This window comes from Periophthalmus magnuspinnatus, chromosome 2, assembly GCF_009829125.3.
Source record: "Periophthalmus magnuspinnatus isolate fPerMag1 chromosome 2, fPerMag1.2.pri, whole genome shotgun sequence".
In the NCBI taxonomy this organism is placed as follows: Eukaryota; Metazoa; Chordata; class Actinopteri; order Gobiiformes; family Gobiidae; genus Periophthalmus; species Periophthalmus magnuspinnatus.
Genome location: NC_047127.1, coordinates 13,323,075 through 13,346,302, shown reverse-complemented (window position 1 = coordinate 13,346,302; position 23,228 = coordinate 13,323,075). Strand labels below are relative to the sequence as shown.

Below are 23,228 nucleotides of genomic sequence, written 5' to 3'. Positions count from 1 at the left end.
ATTAGAATTAGCAGCAGTTTTAGCTGCAGTAGTAGTAGGAGGAGTAGCAGGAAAAGGAGTAATAGGAGTAGTTTCAGCAGTAGTAGTACTAGTAGTAGGATAGGTAGTGGTAGTATTTTTAGCAATAGTAGTAGTTGCAGTAGTAGTAGTACAGGTACTTTTAGCAGTAGGAGGAGGAGGAGCAGTAGGATAGGTAGGAGAAGTAGTAGTATTTTTAGCAGTAGCAGTAGTTGCAGTAGTAGCAGTAGTAGTAGTTTTAGCAGCAGTAGTAGTAGTATGATAATAGTAGTCAAATCTTTACCAAAATCACTACATTTGAAGCCTTATAAGACTTCTTCTCCATGAAATACTTAAACTTTTGACCTTTACATTTTTAGATACTTTTACTTTAAGTTTTTTTTGCCCCTATATCTGTACTTTTACTTAAGTAACAGTACAGCAGTGTTAATAGTAGTAGTAGTAGTTTTAGCAGCAGTAGTAGTAGTAGTAGTAGTAGTAGTAGTAGTTTTAGCAGCAGCAGTAGTAGTAGTATGATAATAGTAGTCAAATCTTTACCAAAATCACTACATTTGAAGCCTTATAAGACTTCTTCTCCATGAAATACTTAAACTTTTGACCTTTACATTTTTAGATACTTTTACTTTAAGTTTTTTTGCCCCTATATCTGTACTTTTACTTAAGTAACAGTACAGCAGTGTTAATAGTAGTAGTAGTAGTTTTAGCAGCAGTAGTAGTAGTAGTAGTAGTAGTAGTAGTAGTTTTAGCAGCAGCAGTAGTAGTAGTATGATAATAGTAGTCAAATCTTTACCAAAATCACTACATTTGAAGCCTTATAAGACTTCTTCTCCATGAAATACTTAAACTTTTGACCTTTACATTTTTAGATACTTTTACTTTTACTTTAAGTTTTTTTGCCCCTATATCTGTACTTTTACTTAAGTAACAGTACAGCAGTGTTAATAGTAGTAGTAGTAGTTTTAGCAGCAGTAGTAGTAGTAGTAGTAGTAGTAGTAGTAGTTTTAGCAGCAGCAGTAGTAGTAGTAGTAGTAGTAGTAGTAATAGTAATAGTAATAGTAATAGTAAAAGTAGTATGATAATAGTAGTCAGACAAATCTTTATCAAAATCACTACATTTGAGGCTTTATAAGACCTCCAAATCTACATACGCAATACTTTAACTTTTGACTTTTTAAGTACATTTTTAGATACTTTAACTTGAGTATAAATTAACTTATAACTTAAGTAACACAACTGAGTACTTCTTCTACCACTGGCTGCTGCAGTATCACATATTTCTGTATTCTGGTCTGCTGTTATACTCTACTTGTACTTATGAGTTGTAAAAGTACACAGTCAGACCAGCCCGCTCCATGTTATGAATCGTTACTTGTTTCGGTGCTAATCACTGAGGTGAGGTTCCACAGTGGGACAAACTAAACTATTGTCGTCTCATAGCAACAATTAAACCGGAGATTGAATCACGTTTGTTTAACGCGCTCATTAAAATAAACTAACCCGTGTATTAAAACCGCACAGTCAGCATCAGCACAACATTACACCGTGTTACCTAAAGTTGAACGCTTTTATTGTCTATTTTGGCTCGTAGCTATGGCAACTGTCAAGTTTGTTATGAAAGGAGGAAAATATATCATTAAAAAGTTTCACACTGGTTCCGAGTAAAGCAATGTTTCGCAATCAGAGTGCAATTTTTTTTATTTTTTTTTCCCGTCAAAGATAAAACTGTACAGAACCTCCGCTCAAAAATAATACTCACTGCAATGTAACTTATGGTAGTTACAGGCGCCATTTTGAGGACTTCTGACGTCACTATTGCAATATAGATACAGTGTCTTGAAGTGTATTCGAAGGAAATATAATAGGATTTAAAATAATGTCACGATCTACAATAATACTGGACTGAAATGTAACTTATGCTAGCTGCAGGCGCCATTTTGAGGACTTTTGACTTTATCATTGCAAGACAGATACAGTGTCTAGAAGTGTATTCAAAGGAAATATGATTAGATTTAAAATAATGTCACAATCTACAGTCCTGTTGATGATGATTTGTTAAAGTACACTGCGTAACATTTCCGGCGAAGCATCCTCAATCTGGTTGTCTCCTTGGAGATGTCATCGCGATGCCTAGAATGTTCCACAATATGACATTATTTAATTGTTTGACGCCGCTGCCGTTGCCGCCAAACCGAGTTACGGGTTCGTTCTGTGGAGAGGCGACCTCACTCAGAGTAAAAACGTGTTATTTTCACTGCGCTTTTTTTGTAATAAACACACCCGCAATTGAGCAAATACAAGATATAGGTTTAAAGCTATACTGCGAAACATTCTAAGCAAAGCAACGACATCTCCTGACAACACAGGACCCCATACCAGAAAAGTTACAGAGTGAAACTTTAAGGTAACGTTAGGTCAAATGTCTATTTTCTATCACTACTCACTTGACTCCATAGGCCAGAATGACGAGCCCAATGATGACCCCTATTGTCCCGTCCAGGTACCACACTTTGGGTTCGTGTTTGAAGACCTCAGCGCTGATCAAGATGGAGAAGCCCATGATGCCTCCAACCATAGAGTTAAATCCTGCACGAACAAAAGGTAAAACAATAGTTACTGCAAAAATCACGTGGCCCCGAGATGAACTTTGCATAAAAACTGCACAGGCTGTAGTTTAGATCTGCACAAACACGCTCGGAAATCCTGAAATGTGAGTCTTGTGTTCGTTTGTCAGGTCAGATTTCAGGCTTTTAGCTCATTCTTCTGGTTTAAAATGTGAACTTTGAACTGAATCCCAATATTAAAACATAAATCTAATCACAATGTCTGAAAAATCCCATTTAGATCTTTTGCTCATATTGTTCAGCTCTACACATCCGTCTTAATCTTTCACAGTCTTTTACTAAAATTACACTACTTGGTAAATCAGTGGCCTTGATTATTATTATTGTAATCATAAGAACTAAAAGTATATATATATAAAAGCCAAAAATGTGTCATTTCAGTTCCGAAACCTAAACAATTTGCTTTATCTGTCTGTTTATGTTTCAGAAAGTTTAATTTCATAAAACTGGTCTCTAGTCCTGTCACGATAACACGTTTTGAAGTTTGATATATCGCTGAAGTAAATATAGACGATAAACGATAATGTTGAAACTAATTTATGCCACTGATATTACAATGTCAGAGCAGATTTAAAGCACAAAACTTTTCTAAATCTATAATACTGTGAAAAATCATGAGCTGGAATAGATAAACAGCAGAATGAAACACTTTAGTGCTTTAGTTTGCATCTGTAATGAGACATTCAAGTTACTTATTCAAACTTTTATGGCTTAAATCTTTTCGTACATCCAAAATAAAAATAAAAAACAAAACAAAACAATTTCCCTGCAGTGCAAAGAAAAAATACTGACCCCCAAACGATATTGTTCCATCTTTCATACACAGAATGATAAGTGGACACAGTGATGATGGTGACGGGTCGAATGGTCACGTACGAGATCACATGTGTCAAACTCAGGCCCGGGGGGCCAAATCTGGCCTGCGGTGTAATTATATTTGGCCCGTGAGATCATATCCAATGTGCATTAGAGCTGAACCGCCGGTATATTGCACATGCACCACTAATAATACAAATCCCAGAATGCTTTACTAGTGCGCTGCAGTCGATTCCGGCAAGTGCCCCTCCTTTTCTGTTGACACTCATTAGCAAACAAGCTACTGGTCACCTCGGCCAAATTAATTGCTACAGAGAGAGACATAATTTATTTGATTTATTTAAATAACAAATGAGTACTACTGATGTGTCTTTAATTTCTCATGTTTCTTTATTTATATTTAATTTCTCATAAGCATTACATATCAAGTACAGTCAATTTTTCAATAAATATTGAGTCTGGCCTGTGAATTTGTCTTAGTTTTTAATTTTGTCCCAGTGTGAGTGTGAGTTTAACAGCCCTGTACTAGAGGAATAGTGATCTTAGTGCGACTTAACAATTTAACAGTCGTTTTATGTCAATAATTTTGAATAATCACAAATTGCTAACATAGTAATCCCAACACTAACATTTAATATTGACAGTGCTGCTCATGAGTAAAGACTGAAGCATTTGGAGGCGGAGCTCTGGAGAATAATGTCACATGTTATAATCAAATTAATCAAAACATATATTGAGCAAGTCCTGGTTTAAAAAAATGTAATCAACATCAAATCTAATTGTAATTTTTTGAAAAACACCAAACACAGTCCACAGTCACATTACTGTCTGAAAAATCACAATCACATTTTTTCCCCTTTAATATTTAATACAGCTGGAAGTAGAAAATACTGAAACACATTTTAAACACATTTGATAACTCTGTATGAACTTAAAAATCTATAATTATGTTAATATTTTGGAGGATTAAATGCCTTTTTATGAGAGTAAACACGTAGCAGCACTGAGCCTGTCACATAAATTATTACATCGACATATTGTTCAACATTTATCGTGTGGATATTGTGTTTGCAGTAATGGGGAGATTTTGGAGTATTTTTGTTGTAGTTCAGTTACATTTGAGCTGCTTTGAACGATACAGTCGATTTACAAAATGCTTTCGCTGGGATTATCTACTTTACTGGTTTTGTGTCAGTGTCTTAAAGTAGCTTCAATATTATCGTTTATCGCAGTAAATCTCCTTAGCGACATATCGTGCTTCAAAATTTGTGATCCTGACCGGCCTAAGTAATAGTAGTACTGGTAGTAATAGTAGTAATAGTGGTTCTCCTCGAGGTTTCTCTATTCCCAAGTGTTGTTTTTTTTTTGTTTTTTTTCTTTGCCGTTTCTTTTAGTTTAATGATCATGTTCGGCCCTGAGAGGTACTTTTTAAATGCCAAAACCATGACACAGGCCACTCCTACTACTACTTCATAAAACTGCAACTACTTGTGTGTATTTATCCATTAGCTGACGGCGCTGTGGCTCCGTTCTCCTTCGTGAGTGTCGTTTTTGTTGGCAGCATGTGACACAGTGGGAGCGAACTGAAAAGGTCATGTTGAAATGTGATTTTCCACAATCTAGTTAAGGCCGGGATCATGTGAGGAATGTTCAGAGACAGTGACAAAGCCCGAGCAACTTTTACAAAGCCTGACGAAGTTTTTTAAAAGGCCTGACGAAGTTTTACAAAGTCCTGCCAATTTCACAGCTCCACAGTGAGCAGAACGAAGCAAGACACAGAGATCAGGAAGAGTTTCATAATGAAACCAGGACTAAACCAGGACTAAACCAGGACTAAACCAGGACTACACTAGAACTAAACCAGGACTTTACTAGAACTAAACCAACACTATACTAGAACTAAACCAGGACTAAACTAGGACTACACTAGAACTAAACCAGGACTAAATTGGGACTACACTAGAACTAAACCAGGACTATACTAGAACTAAACCAGGACTAAACCAGGGCTAAACCAGGACTATACTAGAACTAAACCAGGACTAAACTAGGACTACACTAGAACTAAATCAAGACTAAACCAGGGCTAAACCAGGACTAAACTGGGACTACACTAGAACTAAACCAGGACTATACTAGAACTAAACCAGGACTAAACCAGGGCTAAACCAGGACTATACTTGAACTAAACCAGGACTATACTAGAACTAAACCAGGACTAAACCAGGGCTAAACCAGGACTATACTAGAACTAAACCAGGACTAAACTAGGACTACACTAGAACTAAACCAAGACTAAACCGGGGCTAAACCAGGACTAAACTAGGACTACACTAGAACTAAACCAACACTATACTAGAACTAAACCAGGGCTATACTAGAACTAAACCAGGACTAAACTAGGACTACACTAGAACTAAACCAAGACTAAACCAGGGCTAAACCAGGACTACACTAGAACTAAACCAGGACTATACTAGAACTAAACCAGGACTCAACCAGGACTACACGAGAACTAAACCAGGACTACACTAAAACTAAACCAGGACTAATTGAGAACTAAACCAGGACTAAACTAGGACTAAACCAGGACTAAACCAGGACTAAACTAGGACTACACTAGAACTAAACCAACACTATACTAGAACTAAACCAGGGCTATACTAGAACTAAACCAGGTCTAAACCAGGACTAAACCAGGACTAAACCAGGACTAAACCAGGACTAAACCAGGACTAAACCTCACATGCTCTTGTGGCTGGACTGACCCTCACATTAAGCTGTGTCTTTATTTTAAAATGAACTCTCCAAATGACATTTAACTGGGCTTCACAAAATGATCCACAATTTGTGCAAATGAAAGTAAGAAAATGAGTTCATGATGAAGTGTGATATTTATGCACGGACCAGGTCATTCTTTTCATACACACACATAGACACACACACCCCAACACACGCACACACTCACACAAACACACACACATCTATATAAAGAAATAAAGTCGGGGCAGTGCTGGAAGGTAACAAAGTAAAAGAAGGAAAGTACTGTACTTAAGTAGATTTTTTTAGGCATTTGTACTTTACTTAAGTCAATTTTACAGCGGATACTTTTACTCCACTACATTTTCAACAGAACTGAAAAGTAAAAAATGTATTTAAATTGTTACCATTGATCAAAACATGTTAATCAATATCACCACATTTAACACTTAAACAAATTAACAGCACTTTTGCGACATACTTTTACTTTTTACTCTAAAAGTACCTATTTAATACTTAAGTAGATTTTTTCATGAGATACTTTTACTTTTACTTGAGTCACTTTTACCTCTGTATCTGTAAATTGCGTAGTTCATCCACCACTGGGCAGGGGGTGTGTAGGATTTAAATATTCGACAAAAATACCTGCAGGCGTCGTGCGATGTGAAATAAACATGGTCAAATCTCATTCATTTTACTAACAACTGTAATACTGATTTATTCTCACATGATGTCAAAAAACCAGCTGAAAATAAACCTGTGTCCTGTATCTGCAGAGTAAAGCAACAGTGTGTGAGATTTAGATTTTAAACCCCATAAACATGATGTATCTTTCCCTCAAGTTTAAATCAAACGGGGCGGTACAGCTACACGGGGCTCTGCTACGTGAACAACTCATGTCACCTCAACATAACTAATATTAACGTTATATATACAATCTAAATCGCGCCTGAATTATCCTTTTATAAGAGTGATCTCAGCAAAACACAAAAACACATGTAGTATTCCAAGTTTGCGGCTGTGAGACGAGGCTAACGCTAAAGCTAACGTAAACAATCAACTAATTCCTGTTTAACATTGTTTTTTACGTTTATTTCATGTATCTACACCTCTACGCCGTGCAAATGTAGTATGTGCAGTGTATAATGTAATATGTGGCTCGCATTGATAAACAAAAACCAGCTGGATATACTATTATTTCATGTTTATGTCTGTCGTTTATCAGAGAAATGTCACGTTCGCTACTTCTGGTGTACTGCAGGTCCTCCAGTGTCCAGTCCTAACCGCCGCGAACTCTTTGTTGTACTGTTGTTGATCCGCGTTGATGCTCGTGTAGCACCGGTGTTTTTATAGCCGTCCTGCGCTACGTCACGCCCGCGGGTGTGTCTCGCTAGACCCGCATCGCGCCTTAAACCGGCCTGGTCCAACGCAGCCCCAAGTGAAAACGAGGCTAAATATACAGACTGACGTTTAATGATAACAATTGTAATCCTGATTTATTCTTAATTACAAAAGCAGTGGACATGATGGTCAAGTTATGTCGTTATCTCAACACGTTCTCGGTCGGTTTAAACCTAAAAAGTCTCTCTGATCTGAATCCGCACCATCTAATAAACCCCCAGCACCTGCACACCATCATTAATCATCGTCTCCATTGCTGCAGTACACGCTGAGAATGAGAAAATCCCGTTTGTGTGTCTATCTGCAGGTTCAGGAGCTCGGCCCGGGTTCGGTTGTTGTAAAACGGTTGCGGCGCGGGGTAAAATGTAGTCGTTAAATGATGCTGTTTGTGCGTGTAGAAGGTGGACGCACTCACCGTCAGTGATCAGGGCTCGGCTCGTCAGGACTTTGCCGAGCATGAACTTGATTATTGCCAAAATGACGCAGACCAAACCGCTCACGATGGACACGCTGAACAGGAAGTCATCCTAAAGACACAAGAGAAGAAGGTCAGTATAATCTGGGTGTATTATATCATCATACTCTCGAATCTCAAAACTCACAATGGACTTTTAGAGCAACTACTGTATTTTGAAGACACATTACAATTAAAAAATAACCTAACTCCTAAACCCTTATCTTAAAATGGATATCTCTTTATATACCTCACATAACTAAACACAAAACTACCATTATGTGTTCCTCAGCCTCTAAAATGCACTGTAATGTTTATCGATTCCTCATTTGATTTCCTACCAGCTAAATGCTAATGCTAAGCTAAGTCCTGTGTGAGGGATCTGTGTGTAGAGCAGATGGGACAAGTGCAATGTCCAACAACAACAACACTAAAGCAGGTTCAAGCGAGGGCTAAACCAGGGCTAAACCAGGGCTAAATCAGGGCTAAACCAGGGCTAAACCAGGGCTAAATCAGGGCTAAACCAGGACTAAACCAGGGCTAAACCAGGACTGAACCAGGACTAAAGCAGGACTGAACCAGGACTAAAGCAGGACTGAACCAGGACTAAAGCAGGACTGAACCAGGACTAAAGCAGGACTGAACCAGGACTAAAGCAGGACTGAACCAGGACTAAACTAGGACTAAAGCAGGACTGAACCAGGACTAAACTAGGACTAAACCAGGACTGAACCAGGACTAAAGCAGGACTGAACCAGGACAAAACTAGGACTAAACCAGGACTAAACCAGGACTGAACCAGGGCTAAACCAGGACTAAACCAGGGCTAAACCAGGACTCAAGTAGGACTGAACCAGGACTAAACCGGGGCCGAACCAGGACTAAACCAGGGCTAAACAAAGAATAAACCAGGACTAAACCAGGACTAAACCCGGACTAAACCAGGACTAAACAAGGACTAAATCAGGGCTAAACCAGGACCGAACCAGGGCTAAACCAGAGCTAAAGCAGGGCTAAAGCAGGACTAAAGCAGGACTAAACCAGGACTAAACCAGGGCTAAACCAGGGCTAAACCAGGACTAAACCACGGCTACACCGGGACTAAACCAGGGCTAAACCAGGATTAATTCAGGACTAAACAAGGATTAAACCAGGATTAAACAAAGAATAAACCATTTCTAAACCAGGACAACACTACAACTAAACCACTAGACCTACTTAAAGTGTCTGTATCCAGTTATTTCCATATATTTTATAAGCTCTTGAGGTCAAAATAAGTCCACTGTCTGCATCACACACAAGAATCATAAATTCGCTGTTAGCATGCTAGTTGCAAACTCATTGCACTCAGTGAACTCAGAGAATCATTAGGCTGTTCTGAATGCATATGTGCAGAATAACTTTGGACCACCGCAAGTCCTTCTGTTTTTCAGCTATTTTAACACTGTAAAAATCAGGCACAAGTACTTTTTAGTCTGAGGAAAGTCTAAAATTCTCACTTTCGATTTAAAATTCCAAGTTCCACTGACGCCCAAAGCCTGTATACTGCACGCAATTTATAAAACTTATCATAATCTGTTCCTCCGCCCCTCAGAACGTCCTGTAATGTATATCGATTCCTCGTTTTTGATTTCCTGGCGGCTAAATGCTCGTGCTACGCCGGTCCTGGATGTGTGGAGCAGGTGGGACTATAGCTCTCAGGCCTCTGCGGCAGTATAAATATTACATCACGGCCTTGGAGCCTCAAAAAGCTACTTTAAAGTGACGACGACGCAAGTCAAGTCGCTCACTGGGGAACTTTTATATATAAACACAAGGCTGTAGTCCCAATAATAAGACGAGTTCGTAATTAGCTAATACAAAACAAAACGGTACCAACTCACGCTTAGTTTTCGCATCGTAATTAGCATTTCAAAAGGAATCATGACTTATGTAACGTCTTTGTAGCTGCGGTAAAAGAACAGACCATTTGCATAAAGATTTCGTTGATTTGCTTTAAGTCCGTTTGGCCTCGCTCTTAATCAAATATAATCGCATTCATGTTCAACTATTTGCAGATCAGGAGGAGTAACGTCTTTACACGCTGTCGACGGAAATTGTGATTTTGAAGATATGTAAAATTTGAACATTGAGGATATTGGATGGAGAGAAAGAAGGAAAGAGAGGGAGAGAGATTAGATGAAGAGGGAGAAGAGGGGGGATAGAGAGAGGGTTAGAGAGGTGGTAGTGAGGAGGTGGAGAGAAAAATGAAAGTCAGAGACAGGGGAGGTAGAGAATAGGGAGGGGATGAGAGAGAGAAGTGGAAGAGAGATTAGATGAAGAGTGAGAGGGAGAGAGAGAGAAAAGGGGAAAGGAGGGAAGGAGAGGGGCAGATAGAGAGGAAAGAAAAAGCATGAAAGGGGGAGAGGGAGAGAACAGAAAGAGAGGGAATGAGAGAAAGAGAGGGAGGGTGGTGAGAAGAGAGGAACAAAAGAGAGAGGAAGGGGAGAGAGAAACAGTGATCTTGAGCTGTATCAGAACAAGTATAAAAGTATAAGACTAGTATACACCCATGGACCACTATGGAACTTTAAAAAGAGGGAAAAGGAGAGAGGGAAGAAACAGAGGGAGGGAGAGAGAAAGTGGGGAGGAAGAGGGCGAAGAGGGAGGGTGTGTGAGAGAGAGAGTTAGAGAGGTGGTAGGGCGAGGAGGGGAGAGAAAAATTAAAGGGAAGGGGAGTAGATAATATGGATGGGGTGAGAGAGAGAGGAGAGAAAGAAGGAAAGAGAGGAAGAGAGATTAGATGAACAGAGAGAGAAAGAGATGAGGAGATGGGCAGAAAGTGTCGGAAAAGGAAGGAGGGAGAAAGAGGAGCAGAGAGAAAAGGGAATAAGAGGAACGGGAGAGAATAGGGGAGAGATAGAAAGAGAAGGAATGAGAGAAAGTGAGGTGGGTTGGTGAGAAGAGAGGGAGGAAAAGAGAGAGGAAAAGAGAGAGGAAATGGAGAGAGAGCGTGATCTTGAGCTGTATCTTTCACAAGTATAAGACACATAGACTAGTATACAGCCATGGACCACTATGAACCTACTGGACACTGAGGGAGTACACAGATATAAGACACATGGAATATAATGGAAAATCACATTCTATTATCTAGTATGAGGAGATATTTTTACACTTTTGTGGTTAGTTTGACTGTTTATTTTCCCTTTTTGGAGCTTTTTGATAGTTTGCATAAATAACTACATCTGATTTGATTATATGGTCTGATGGTCATTGGGATAATAATAATAATAATAATAATAATAATAATAATAATAATAATAATAATAATAGTTTGTCTTTTGTTAATATGAGCCGCTCTAATGCCCCAAACAAGTGACAAATCCACCATCACTATTATGAAGGATACTGATAACCAGACCCCACTTTATATTCTGTTCAGGCGTTTCTCTGTCAGATAGAAATGTCAGACCAGGCCACGCACAATTTAGACGAGAGAGAGAGGAGCGATAGAGGGAGGAGGAAGAGAGAGAGAGGAGCAGGAAAGGGAAGAGAGGGGGGAAGGTTAGAGACGAGAGGAAAGGGAGAGAAAGAGGAAAGGGAGAGAGGGGGGAGTTAGAGAAGTGGGAGGGGGTGAGAGAGAAAGAGAAAGGGTAGAGAGAGGAGGGGTGTGAGAGAGAGAAACAGTTAGAGAGGGGGTAAACAGAGAGGGGGAGAGAGGGAAAGGAGAGAAGAGGGAGAGCGAGAAAGAGTTGAGAGAGGGTGTAGAGAAAAGAGGGGAGAGAGGGGGTAGGTTAGAAAAGAGGGAGGGGGGAGAAAGAGAGAGCGTTAAAAAGGGAGTAGAGTGAGGAATAGGAGAGAAGAGAGGGAGAGAGAGAAAGGGAGAGAGGAGTGGGAGAGGAAGGAGGGGGGGAGATTAGATGAAGAGAAAGGAGAGAAAAGGGAGAGAGAGGAAATGGGGAGAGAGAGAGAGAGAGAGGAGAGGAGATGGAGAGTAGACAGAAGGATGAAAAGAGAGAGGAGAGGGGATTAGAGAAGGGTAAGAGAGAGAGAGACGTTAGAGAGGGGGGTAGAGAGAGGGGCGGGAGAGAAAGAAGGAGGGAGAGAGGGAGATTGATTAGATGAAGTGAGAGGAGAGCGAGAGAAAGAGAAGAGAGAGAGAGGAGAAAAATGGAGGGGAGAGTCAGGGAGGAAAAGAGAAAGTAGAGAGGGAGAAAGAGGAGGAAGGAGGGAAATAGAGGGACAGACAGAAAGGAGAGGATAGGGGAGAGACAAAGAGGGAAAAGAGAAAGTGAGAGGCTGGTGACAAGAGAGGGAGGAAAAGCGAGAGGAAAGGGAGAGAGTATATATATGTGTGTATGTGAGAGAGAGAGAGAAAGAGAGAGAGAGAGGTGGAGGAGAGGAGGGGAGGGGGAGCAAGAGAGAGGGTGGGAGGGTGGGTTTGTTTTGAGCTTAAGCTGCTGTCAGAGCCCTCCCCCTCAATGCGTCAAACCTGAATCCACTTTGAATGCAGATAACATGGTCACTGGAGGGATTCCCTGAGATATGAGATACTGGGATTCACTGCTCTTCTGTTTCAACTAACTTTGGTTTACTGCAGAACTAAAGCTCTATTATGGTATTTTCAACAAACATTTGATCATTTTAAATATTCATTCTGACTGACCATAAAACAAATGTCTTCTCTTCATAACATGAGCTAATCCAGGAATAAAAGATAACCAAACATCAACTAAACCAGGACTAAACCAGGACTAAAACAAACCAGGGCTTAATCAAAATGTATTCAGGAATAAAACTACTTACAAGGACCAAACCAGAACTAAACCAGGACTTATCCAGGACTAAACAACAATCAAAACAGCAACTAATCCAGGACAAAAGAAGAACTAAACAAATGAACCAGGACTAAACAGAACTAAACTTTAGGAATAAATCAGGGCTTAATCAAAATGTATTCAGGAATAAAACTACTTATAAGGACCAAACCAGGATTTATCTAGTACTAAACCAGGACTGAAGCAGGACTGAAGCAGGACTGAAGCAGGACTAAACCAGGACTGAAGCAGGACTAAACCAGGACTAAACCAGGACTGAAGCAGGACTAAACCAGGACTAAACCAGGACTGAAGCAGGACAAACCCATGACAAAACCAGGACTAAACCAGGGACTAGAATAAACTAGGGCGTAATTAAAATGTATACTTATAAGAACTAAACTAGGACTTATCCAGGACTAAACCAGGGCTAAACCAGGACTTATTCAGACCTAAACCAGGACTTATCCAGTACTAAACCAGAACTTAACCAGGACTAAAACCAAGACTTATGCAGGACTTATCCAGAACTAAACCAGGACTTAGAACTAATGTAGGACAATATTACTACTAACAATTACCAAACCCGGAGATCTAATTTAAACTAAAGCCAAGAGTATAGACCAGGCCCAAACCTGGATCAAACTAGTACTAAAACCAGCACTACTGAGAATCTATACACGTCATATCGACCTTTCATAACATAAGTAAACCCGCACCAATGTATGATTATTTTACTGATAAAATGTGTATAACTTTTGGCAAAACACTTTCACTCTAATAATTAGTTCATATATTTTCAAATTTTGTGGACAGAGTAAATCAGCAATGCCCAGTGATGTTTCAAACTATTTCACAAGACCCCTTCATGTACAAATGTAAATCACCTGTTTTAAGTCCAAATGACTTAATTACAGTGTCGTTAGCTAATTAGCTCATTAAGCCAAACTAACGACAGAGATCCACTTCCACATTAAATCAGGGTTGTGTCCTACATTAGTCATGACATTCAGGAGCAGTGGTCAGTTTAGATGAGTGTGACCTACTTTGAAATATTTAGTGCAGATGGTGAGCGTAGAGTAAACATAGAAATGGAGCTATTAAATATAAGGTGTACCTCAGGGTTCAGTGTTGGCTCCCCTCATTTTAAGAGAAAGATTTTTTTTTCCTTTTTTATTACTTATTTTATTTATGTTTTTATTACTTATTTTATTTATGTTTTCATTACATATTTTATTTATGTATGTTTTGTTATTTGTTAGTTTTTTTCATTATTGATACTTCAAATTAGTATCTTGTTTTCATAATAGTTTATTATGAGGTAGATCAATGTATCGATTGGTTGATATATCCAGCCAATATTTGCACTTTTTTGTGCCCTTAAATATCCAGCACAAGCCAATATTTAGTTTTGCGCAACCTGCTGCTTAAAGAGTGAAGCTTTATTTGAACACTAGTGCGAAGAGATAACTGCACAAAATGTGACCTACATGTCGGCCCAAAAAATATCGGCCATCGGTTTCTCTGGATTCTAGACACTTGTTATCAGCATCGGCCATGAAAAAACCCATATTGGTCAATCTGTATTTAATATTGATTAGTATCTGTTTATTGATTTATTGATTATTATACCGGCTGTCCCCATCAGGAGTAATTATAGTGCAGTATAGTAATATAATATTTGTATAATTTAAATGTGAATGAAAATCGTGGTCTTTTATAATACAAATAATAAAACAATACTTTTTTTTGTTATGCTTTATTGTTCATGTGCAGAACGGTGCAGGGGGTTGAGAGAGGGTCTAGATGCACAGAAGCCTCCTGTACCACTTCCTCTTTTTTTTCACCAGCTCCTGCTCTAGTGCTCTGCTCATCTCCTCCAGCAGGGAGCGATGTTCTTCTACCCTCTTCAGATTTTGCTCCAGCTCACTGCACCTCTCAGCCTGCAGAGAATGCTCTACCTTCAGCTGCTCATGAGTCTTCAAAATGGCAGCCGTCTCCTCCTCTATTTTACTTTTGATTTGTCTCTCCTGCTCCACGTCCTGTTGTAGCGCACTGTTCTTTTCGAACAGCAGGGAGCGCTCTTCCTGTGACGTCTTCAATAGCTGCTCTAGCGCACTACATCTCTCTTCCAGTAGAGAGCGCTCTGTCGTAAGCTGCTCACAGGTTCTCAAAATGGCAGCATTGTTCGCCTGTAGATCAGCTCAGCCATGTTTGTCCTGCTCCGCCTCCTGCTCCAGTGCATTACATCTGTCCTTCAGCAGGGAGTGCTCGTCCTGTGACCTTTTCAGATTGTCCTTCAGCACCTGACAGGTCCTCAAAATGGTGTCCTTCTCCTTCTCCAATCTTTGGACCTGTGCATCAGTTCTGTATTCTGCAAAGATTGTTCCTGCAGTTTGTATTTGAGATCAGCAGCCTCCTTCTGAAAATTCTGCTTTTCCGTCTCCCACTCTTCGCCTTTTTGGCAGGAATCTTCTTTAATTTTCTCCAGCATCTCTTTAATGTCTGCGACTTGTTTCTGTAGGACCTCAATCTCACCATCTTTGGAGTGAAGCTCATATTTCAGCTCATCTCTCTGGTCTCTAAGTCCTCCTCCCTCCTCCTTCACTTGGTCCAGTTCAGTTTGGAGTTCCTGGATTGTTCTGTCCGCTCTCTCCATCTCAGTGTTATGAGCTTCAATAATCAGCTTTGTTTTCTTCAGGACCTTTAACTTGTCCTCCTCATGCTTTTCCACAAGCTGATTTATCTCTTTCACTAAAAGTCCATTCTCCTGTTTGACTTTGTCCAGCTCAGTCTGGAGTTCTTGTGTTGCTCTGTCCTTTTGTACCATCTGAGTTTTATGAGTGAGAATAATCATCTTTGTTTTCCTCAGTAGCTTTAACTTCTCCTCCTGGTGCTGTTCTTTGTCTCTTTCTCGAAGCTTCCTCAGGTCTTCGAGTTCTTAGAGCAGATGTTTTTCTCTGGCGTCTAAACCCCGAGCAGCTTTAGAGGCCATTTCAACTTGGGACATGACTAAGGCCATGCCCTGCTTGTCTTCCTCCTTGGACCTCTCAGATAACCAGAAGAAGCCCCTGCGTGTCTATGGAGTATTATAATTCACCCTGTAGTTTGGACCTTTACAAACATGTTCTGAAATGCATTGGATTCTTGTATTTAGACCAGTCACGATAACACATTTTTAGGTGCGATATGTTGCTGAAGTAAATATAGGCGATAATCGATCATATGGAAACCAAACCATAAAGCACCATAAAGTATCCCACAAAAAGTATTCTAAATGTACAAAATTGTTCAAAAATATGAGATGCAATGAATAAATAACAGAATGCAACAGTTAAGTAGTTATTTTGTATATATAATGAGTCATAGAAGTTCGGAATTAAACTCGCTCTAATCTAATCGTAGTTCATACACAAAAGAAAATGTTTGTTCCATCTACCATATACATTGAACGATAAGTTGATATACTATTTATCATGACAGGCCTACTTGTATTAGTCAAGCTGTTCATATTTCAGTCTTCTCTCAAATGTTAATGCTTCTAGACATGCTTAAAAAGTGCAATTTGAACTGAATCTCTAATAAATTGTTTCGATTTTTTTTCCAAAATCTTGCACCTTCATGAATCAAGACTATGGAAAAAGGATTGTAATTGCGAAAACATTTGCACGCTATGTTTGAAAATCAGGATTCAGTCCACGACACGCATGCAAAGCCGTCATTAGCATTCATTTGAAATTGAACTAATCCAAGAATCACGTTCATTTCACATTGAGGCGTGCTGCTATGGCAAACCATTTGTACATGTTTCCTTCCGTCATGTTTGTGTGGCCTTGGATTGGACTTTATACACCGCCAATAGACGAGAATGTACAGATAAAGTTGTGTTTAGAAATACGGCAACAGCTTTCTGATCTAGTTCTAGTTCAAAATGTAGAATAATCTTATAATCTTATTTGAAATGTAAAACTATTCACCGAAACCTTTGATCAAGCATCAGGGCTGCAGGCGACTAAAGACAAGTCCCGCCGATCGATTAGTCGACAAAAACGGGGGCGTGGCCAAAGATCAAAAAATGATTATGTGTGTATCTGAGCCAGACTGCACTCACAAGACTACACCTGCAGGGGGAGTTCATGCAAAAACTACTATTTACGCAGGAAAAGTACTACGAAACAATGTATTATAACTCACTAAATCGTAAGTTTAATCTGCCTTTTTACATATAAATACCAAAAAATACAAAATCTTCAGCTAACTCACTCACTCACTGTTGTTCCATATAAATCCTTATAATCTAGCTATAATTATTAATGATTACCTTATCAGAATTACTTCAAAATAATACATAAACAACATAGTGTAATACAACTGATTGGAAGTGTCATTTCTAATATAAACAAATGACCACATGCTAATATGAATAGGAAACAAATAGTCAAACTTTGGTCTGCGGTCTACACCAAAATGCTACTTAATTTGCCTAAAACGGCGAACATTTTCAAAACTGCATCAACATTTATAGAGGCAATTCTCAACTCTCGCACCATACAGCGGATAAATAGCATTATCCCTGTTTTCCAGCTGTCGAATTCTTTCTCGTTTGTGGTTAGTGCTCTCCAAACAGCTGCTAATTTGCTGACCTAAGATTTCATTTAAAACATGAAAAAGCCTTTTGGGATCTTAGGCCTCGTCTGCTCCTCTTAGACGACGTGCATTTCCTTTCTAACTGACATTAATTGGCCTCGCAGGACCAGCAACGGCAAGTGTCAAAAAAAAAGAATGTAACGTCGGCCATCTTGGATCTCTTCTCTCCTCTTTCCATCGCTGCATACCTAACTACCTTATTAACTTTTCATAGCGCAGAGGAAGAGAGTGTAGACCCGATTTCCAACTTCCACCAGTAACAAGATCTGAAGCTATTTTTAACTCTGCGTCACCAAAGGAAGAGCGAGACTTAAAGGTGTACTATGGAACCTTTCTGGTGGGGATGTCCGTTACCTGTTTGTTTCCGTGGAGATGTTATAGTCTTGCCTGGAATATTTCACAGTCTGCCATTAAACTACTTTACGTTTATTCAATTATAGCTGTTTTCATTACTCAAAAATGCCTTGGAAAAACACGTGAATGATTCATCGCTCCATAGACCAGAACTGTAACTTGCTCTTCTGCTTGTTTCCATGGAGATAGGAGTATAGGCCTAAGACTCTCCAAGACAAGACTGAAAACCACCCTCTTCTCCCTGGCATTTAATACTAGTTAGACAGAGTATCTTGGCATTTTATTGTTCTTTTTCTATGTATCATGTGATCTGTATATTTGTTTTTTGGTTTTGGTTCGATTATGCTCTTCTTTTAAATTTGCTTTTGAAATAAACTTGAATTAAATAACATGTAACATCGCTACTTGCATATCACGATAACACTTTTAAGCCGCATCTCCCTGCTCTATTAAATCCCATACTTTAGAACACACCAGCAAAACAATAACATCTCTGTCTAGCCGAGCAGGTGGTGAACCCTGCGGCAAAAATGTTACACAATGCTCCTTTAAATAAAACAAAAATGGAGCGTTGTCGAGTCTCACCTCACCGTCTGTCTCTGCCTCGAGCAAAGATGAAGGAATGGAAAACAGCCGGGCCGATAAATCAATAAGGCTCTCCAAAACTAATAGAGACCGGGCCACTCAGAGAGGCAATTTGAGCCGTGATAGTGAAGCCAGAGCCGCACCACTGCAACACTGGAGCGCTCATTACAGCCCACTATCAAACTATTGGATTTTGCTAAAGGAAAACGCATAGGTTCAATCAAAATATAATCGCACGAATTAGGGCCGCAAGATTAATCGCGTCGGAATCAAAATTTGAATGGACGCAATCAGCAAATCGCAAAGACGGACATTTTTTAAGTATTATTCGGCATTAAAAAAAAACAACTGCTAACCCTGTAGTTTAGACTGTTTAAAGAAGTGGACTAAGAGTGTGGTGTCACCCGTAGCGTTTGGCTTCAATCAAATCAAACACATCGAGGCTAGCAGTTATAGCGGCGAATTTGAAGCCGAGTTGCATATTTGGAATTCCGACTGCGAGTATCATAGCAACCAAAGAGCCAATCAGGAGCGAGGCTGTTCAAAGTAACTCCCCTTCACTTCGCTTAGCAACACCGTCAATCAAACCTGTTGCTAACGCTAGCAGGAGCGATCTCGGGGAAAGAAGGCGCCTGATTTGTCTGTTATTACTGTTAAAATCTGCCACGATTTGGGTTTTTTGTGTTTTCCGTGCACTGTCAATATCCCAGTCTGCCCCTGTGTTTCTGTGCTGTCTTCCCCCCTCCCTTCTCTGTCCTTGTCTGAAGCGGGGGGCGGAGACTCTGGCACCACCCACTACACACCTGCTGCCCATCAGCAATCAAGCCTCCACCTCAGGAGTACAAAGGGGCTGAGGATTTCTACACAGTCTGCCAGATCGTCATGTCGTCCTTCAGTTTTATTCATCAGTGTATCCTCCGTCATCGAGTTTCTTGGACCCACCCTGCGCCTCCGACTCCGACCCAGCTCTGCACAACCGGTACAAACACCTCAGCCTCCGACCTATCTTCCAACGACTGGTTCGAAGACGTCAGCTTTCGACCCAGCTCTCTACTACTTGCTCCGTCAACAAACATTCACATTTCCTTGTTTGTAATAAACTCTGTCAAACTTTCCCCCCTAGTCTATATCTTTGATCCCCCAGCGTTACAACAATATCTTGGTTTACTGATGCAATAGCAAAATAAAAAAGAGTTAATACAAACATTTTAAGACCAAAATGACGAGAATGACAGCTGCAGTTACAGAGAGAGGGGACACGTTAGCCATGTCCGTTTATATATACAGTCGATGGTACAAACACGTTCTTGTATTAGTTTGTCAGCTCGTATTTCAGTCTTTTTGTCAGTTCTTCTGGTTTAAAATGTCAACTTTAAACAGAATCCTATTACAAAAGCATAAATCACAATGCTTGTCAGAAAAATCACAGTTAGACATTTTCCCCAAATCTTTCAGGCCTTAGAGTGGGTGACACTTTGCAATAATAACAGCTTAAAGATCCGCTATATAACTTTTCTGCTGGAGGATCCCCTGTGTGTTTGTCTCTGTGGATATGATATTGCTTTGTCTGAGATATTTCACAGTATGGCATTAAACGTATATCCCCATGGAAATAAGCAGGTGATAATACCCAACGAAGCCAAAAAAAACAAAAAACAACACATAACAGATTTAAGGGAGCTGTTATGATGTTGGTATTTAGCCCAGTTCTAACCTTGAAACTATTGACGTTTTGAATGGGCAAAAAACACTATGCGTTTAGTACTACCATCAATACTACTACTACTACTACAGTACTATTTAAAGATCTGACTACAATTCAGCTCAAATGTTTTAAATGTATTGCAATATTACGAGTGTACTTACATTTTCAGAAGAGTTATTGCCCTCATAACTCAATCAACTGAATAATTTGAATATTTTTGCTCTACATTTCCACTGCTACTACCATTGTTTATTTTTATTTTCACACTTTTTAAATTATGATTCTCAAAGTGTCGCACACACACATTGAATACTTTTACTTAAAGCGCTTATAATGTTGTTTCCTCATCACAAACAGACCTGGAGTTGTGTTTTGTTTCATTCACACATGTTTCAATCTATTTCTCCAAAGCTCAAATGCTCTGTTCCACCTTGTGATGTCATCATGTGGTAATACAGGAAGTGCTCCACTGTGTTTTTAAATTCTACACACCTTCACTAGAAACATTTGGATCATTTCAGTCCTGGAATTGTCAATCTCTACTGAACTAAAGGTAAAATGTAGTTGTTATCTTGAAAACGAACACTTCATGACATCACAAGGCATTTTCAGCTTTGGAGATATAGACAGAAACATGTGTGAATGAAACAAAACACAACTTCAGGTACGTTTTTGAGGAGGTAACAACATTATAACATGACTTAAAGCTCACGAGAGTCAATTTTGCGTAATATAAGACCTTTAATAACCCGAATCCACTAAGAAATCTCATCAAAACACCGCAGCTATCTTTACTCATCTTCCACATTACTTTATTATGACAGATCCAAGTCCCCGCCTCTTTTCTACGGAGACGATTATTGCCCGGCAACCGAGTGATAGATCTATTTCAGGAAGTGCGAGCGCTCCAGTCTTCACACCTGAGATTTGTGACATTCTTCATGTAGCAGCCAAACACATTTCCTCTGTATGCTAGCATCGCGCGCACTGCAAAACAAAACCGCTTAAAATGGCTCAGTTTGGTTTAATTTAGTATCTTGATTTGAACAGTTGTAACCAGTTTATACCGTTGGAAGATTACGTTAGATGTTTCCGTCTCTTTATTTACAATATACTTGAGATTCTAACTGTGCACATCTCTAAAACAACAATTTCAAAGCGTTTTACATCAAGGAACCACTCACCCTTCACACACATTCATACACCAGTGTACACAGACACTAGGGGCGAGGGGGGATGAGTGTCTTACCCAAGGACACAGTGACAGCATTCATCTGTGGGATAAACCATAGACTGTGTATATATATATAAATGGACATGGCTAACCTGCTAGCTGCCACGTTTCAAATAGGAAGTGATCATGTGCGTGATTCCAGCTCCATCGACTTTGGTTCCAATTCACTTTACATTGGAAAATTGTGGCCCCTCTCTCTCTAACTGCTGCTGTCAGACTTGTCATTTTCGTCTTAAATGTTTGTATTAACCCGCTCTACATGATCCTGGTGTTTTTAGTTCACCATTTTGTTTGTGAATCAAAATAGAAACATTAATAAAAGACAAATCAGGCACCTTCTTTCCTTGAGGTCGTTCCCGCTAGCATTAGCAACAGGACTGATTTAGAGTGTTGTTGAACCAGCGGTGTGGGGAGGAAGGGACATTACTTTTAACAGCCTGCTCCCGATTGGCCCTTTGGTTGCTATGATACTCACACTCAGAATTCCCAATATGGAACTGGAACTCAGCTCCAAATTCGCCGCTATAATTGCTAGCCTCAATTAGCTTCATTTGACTGGAGCTGAACGCTATGGGTGACGTCACACTCACTTAGTCCACTTCTTTATACAGTTTATGGGACAAGCCCAACTGAGCTGCTGAGCTAAAAAAAAGTAGCTGGAGAACAGGGGTAGGCGACCTTTAACACCCAAAGAGCCACACCCGAGAACACTGGGAGCCGCAAATACTTCAGACATCTAAAATGAAAATAACCCTGTATATAATGTTTGGGTTTTTTTTACCTTTATACTAAACAACTATAGTGTGTTGCTTATGAAATCCATGAAGTGCTACAGAGAATATTACATTTTATGTATGTACTGCACAATTTTGAACATTTTGAACTCTTAATTTTTTTTTTTTAATAAATAAAACATGGTGAGTTGCAGGTCTCTTTCAAATGAATTAAAATGCTGATCTTAAATGATCCATGTAGCAAACAAAAAATGCCATGAGCCGTCATCCTTATATCACCTTTGAGCTTTGGGAGTGTATCACGGAGCCTAAATGCACAGGGTTTTGCAATTTTCCGCGAGTGTGACACTTTTTGAGTGACAAAAAATAATAAAATCTAATTCAATTTTAATATTTCAAGATCAAAATAATCTTCAAATTTAAACTACAATTTAAAAAAAGAAAAAACACACATAAAATGCACTTTTAAATACTATTACTATTTTCCCGAGCCACATGGAGCCGCTGTATAAAGATGAAAGAGCCACATGCACCTCCGGAGCCGTAGGTTGCCGACTCCTGATGTAGAATTGTTCAACACATCTGTCACTCTTTATGTTGTATTTTTTACAGAATTACAGGCAAACTGAGGATGTTGTTTTCTGACATCTTAAGCGATTCTGATTCGATTTGTAATTTCTGTTTTCAAGTTCACAAGTTCACACAGCACATTTTACACATGAACATTTGCAGCATTAACATTTGAGAGCCGACTGAAATATGAACCGCTAACACATGCATCTCACAGCATCTAAACTGCAGTTATGTGCTTAAAGTTTATTTCAGAACTGTTTCCAAATCACTATTGTTACCTAAATAACTACAGCTCTGCGATAATTCAAAGCTAACAAAATATTTCAAAATGTACCGAATCAAGATAAATAATCCCGTTTGAAGGAGCACTAAGTAGCTTCTTTGTAGGAAAGTCAGTCAACAAGGTATTGAGTTCTTCTCTCAAACTGAAAACACCCTGTTCCACCTTGTGATGTCATCATAATACAGGAAGTGCTCCACTGTTTTTTTAAACTCCACACACCTTCACTGGAATCATTTGAATCATT

At 39.4% G+C, this 23,228-nt stretch overlaps 1 protein-coding gene across 1 annotated transcript in view; it reads right to left on the bottom strand.

The window, feature by feature from the left end:
* Positions 1-23,228, bottom strand: part of LOC117384630 (transmembrane protein 163-like) — a 66,548-nt gene that overhangs the window by 5,466 nt on the left and 37,854 nt on the right. Inside the window, exons 6-7 of the mRNA XM_033981814.2 lie at positions 8,032-8,143; positions 2,460-2,601 (exon numbers count right to left, since the gene is read on the bottom strand). Coding sequence (XP_033837705.1) covers positions 2,460-2,601; positions 8,032-8,143 — 254 coding nt within the window. The remainder of the gene's footprint in view (positions 1-2,459; positions 2,602-8,031; positions 8,144-23,228) is intronic.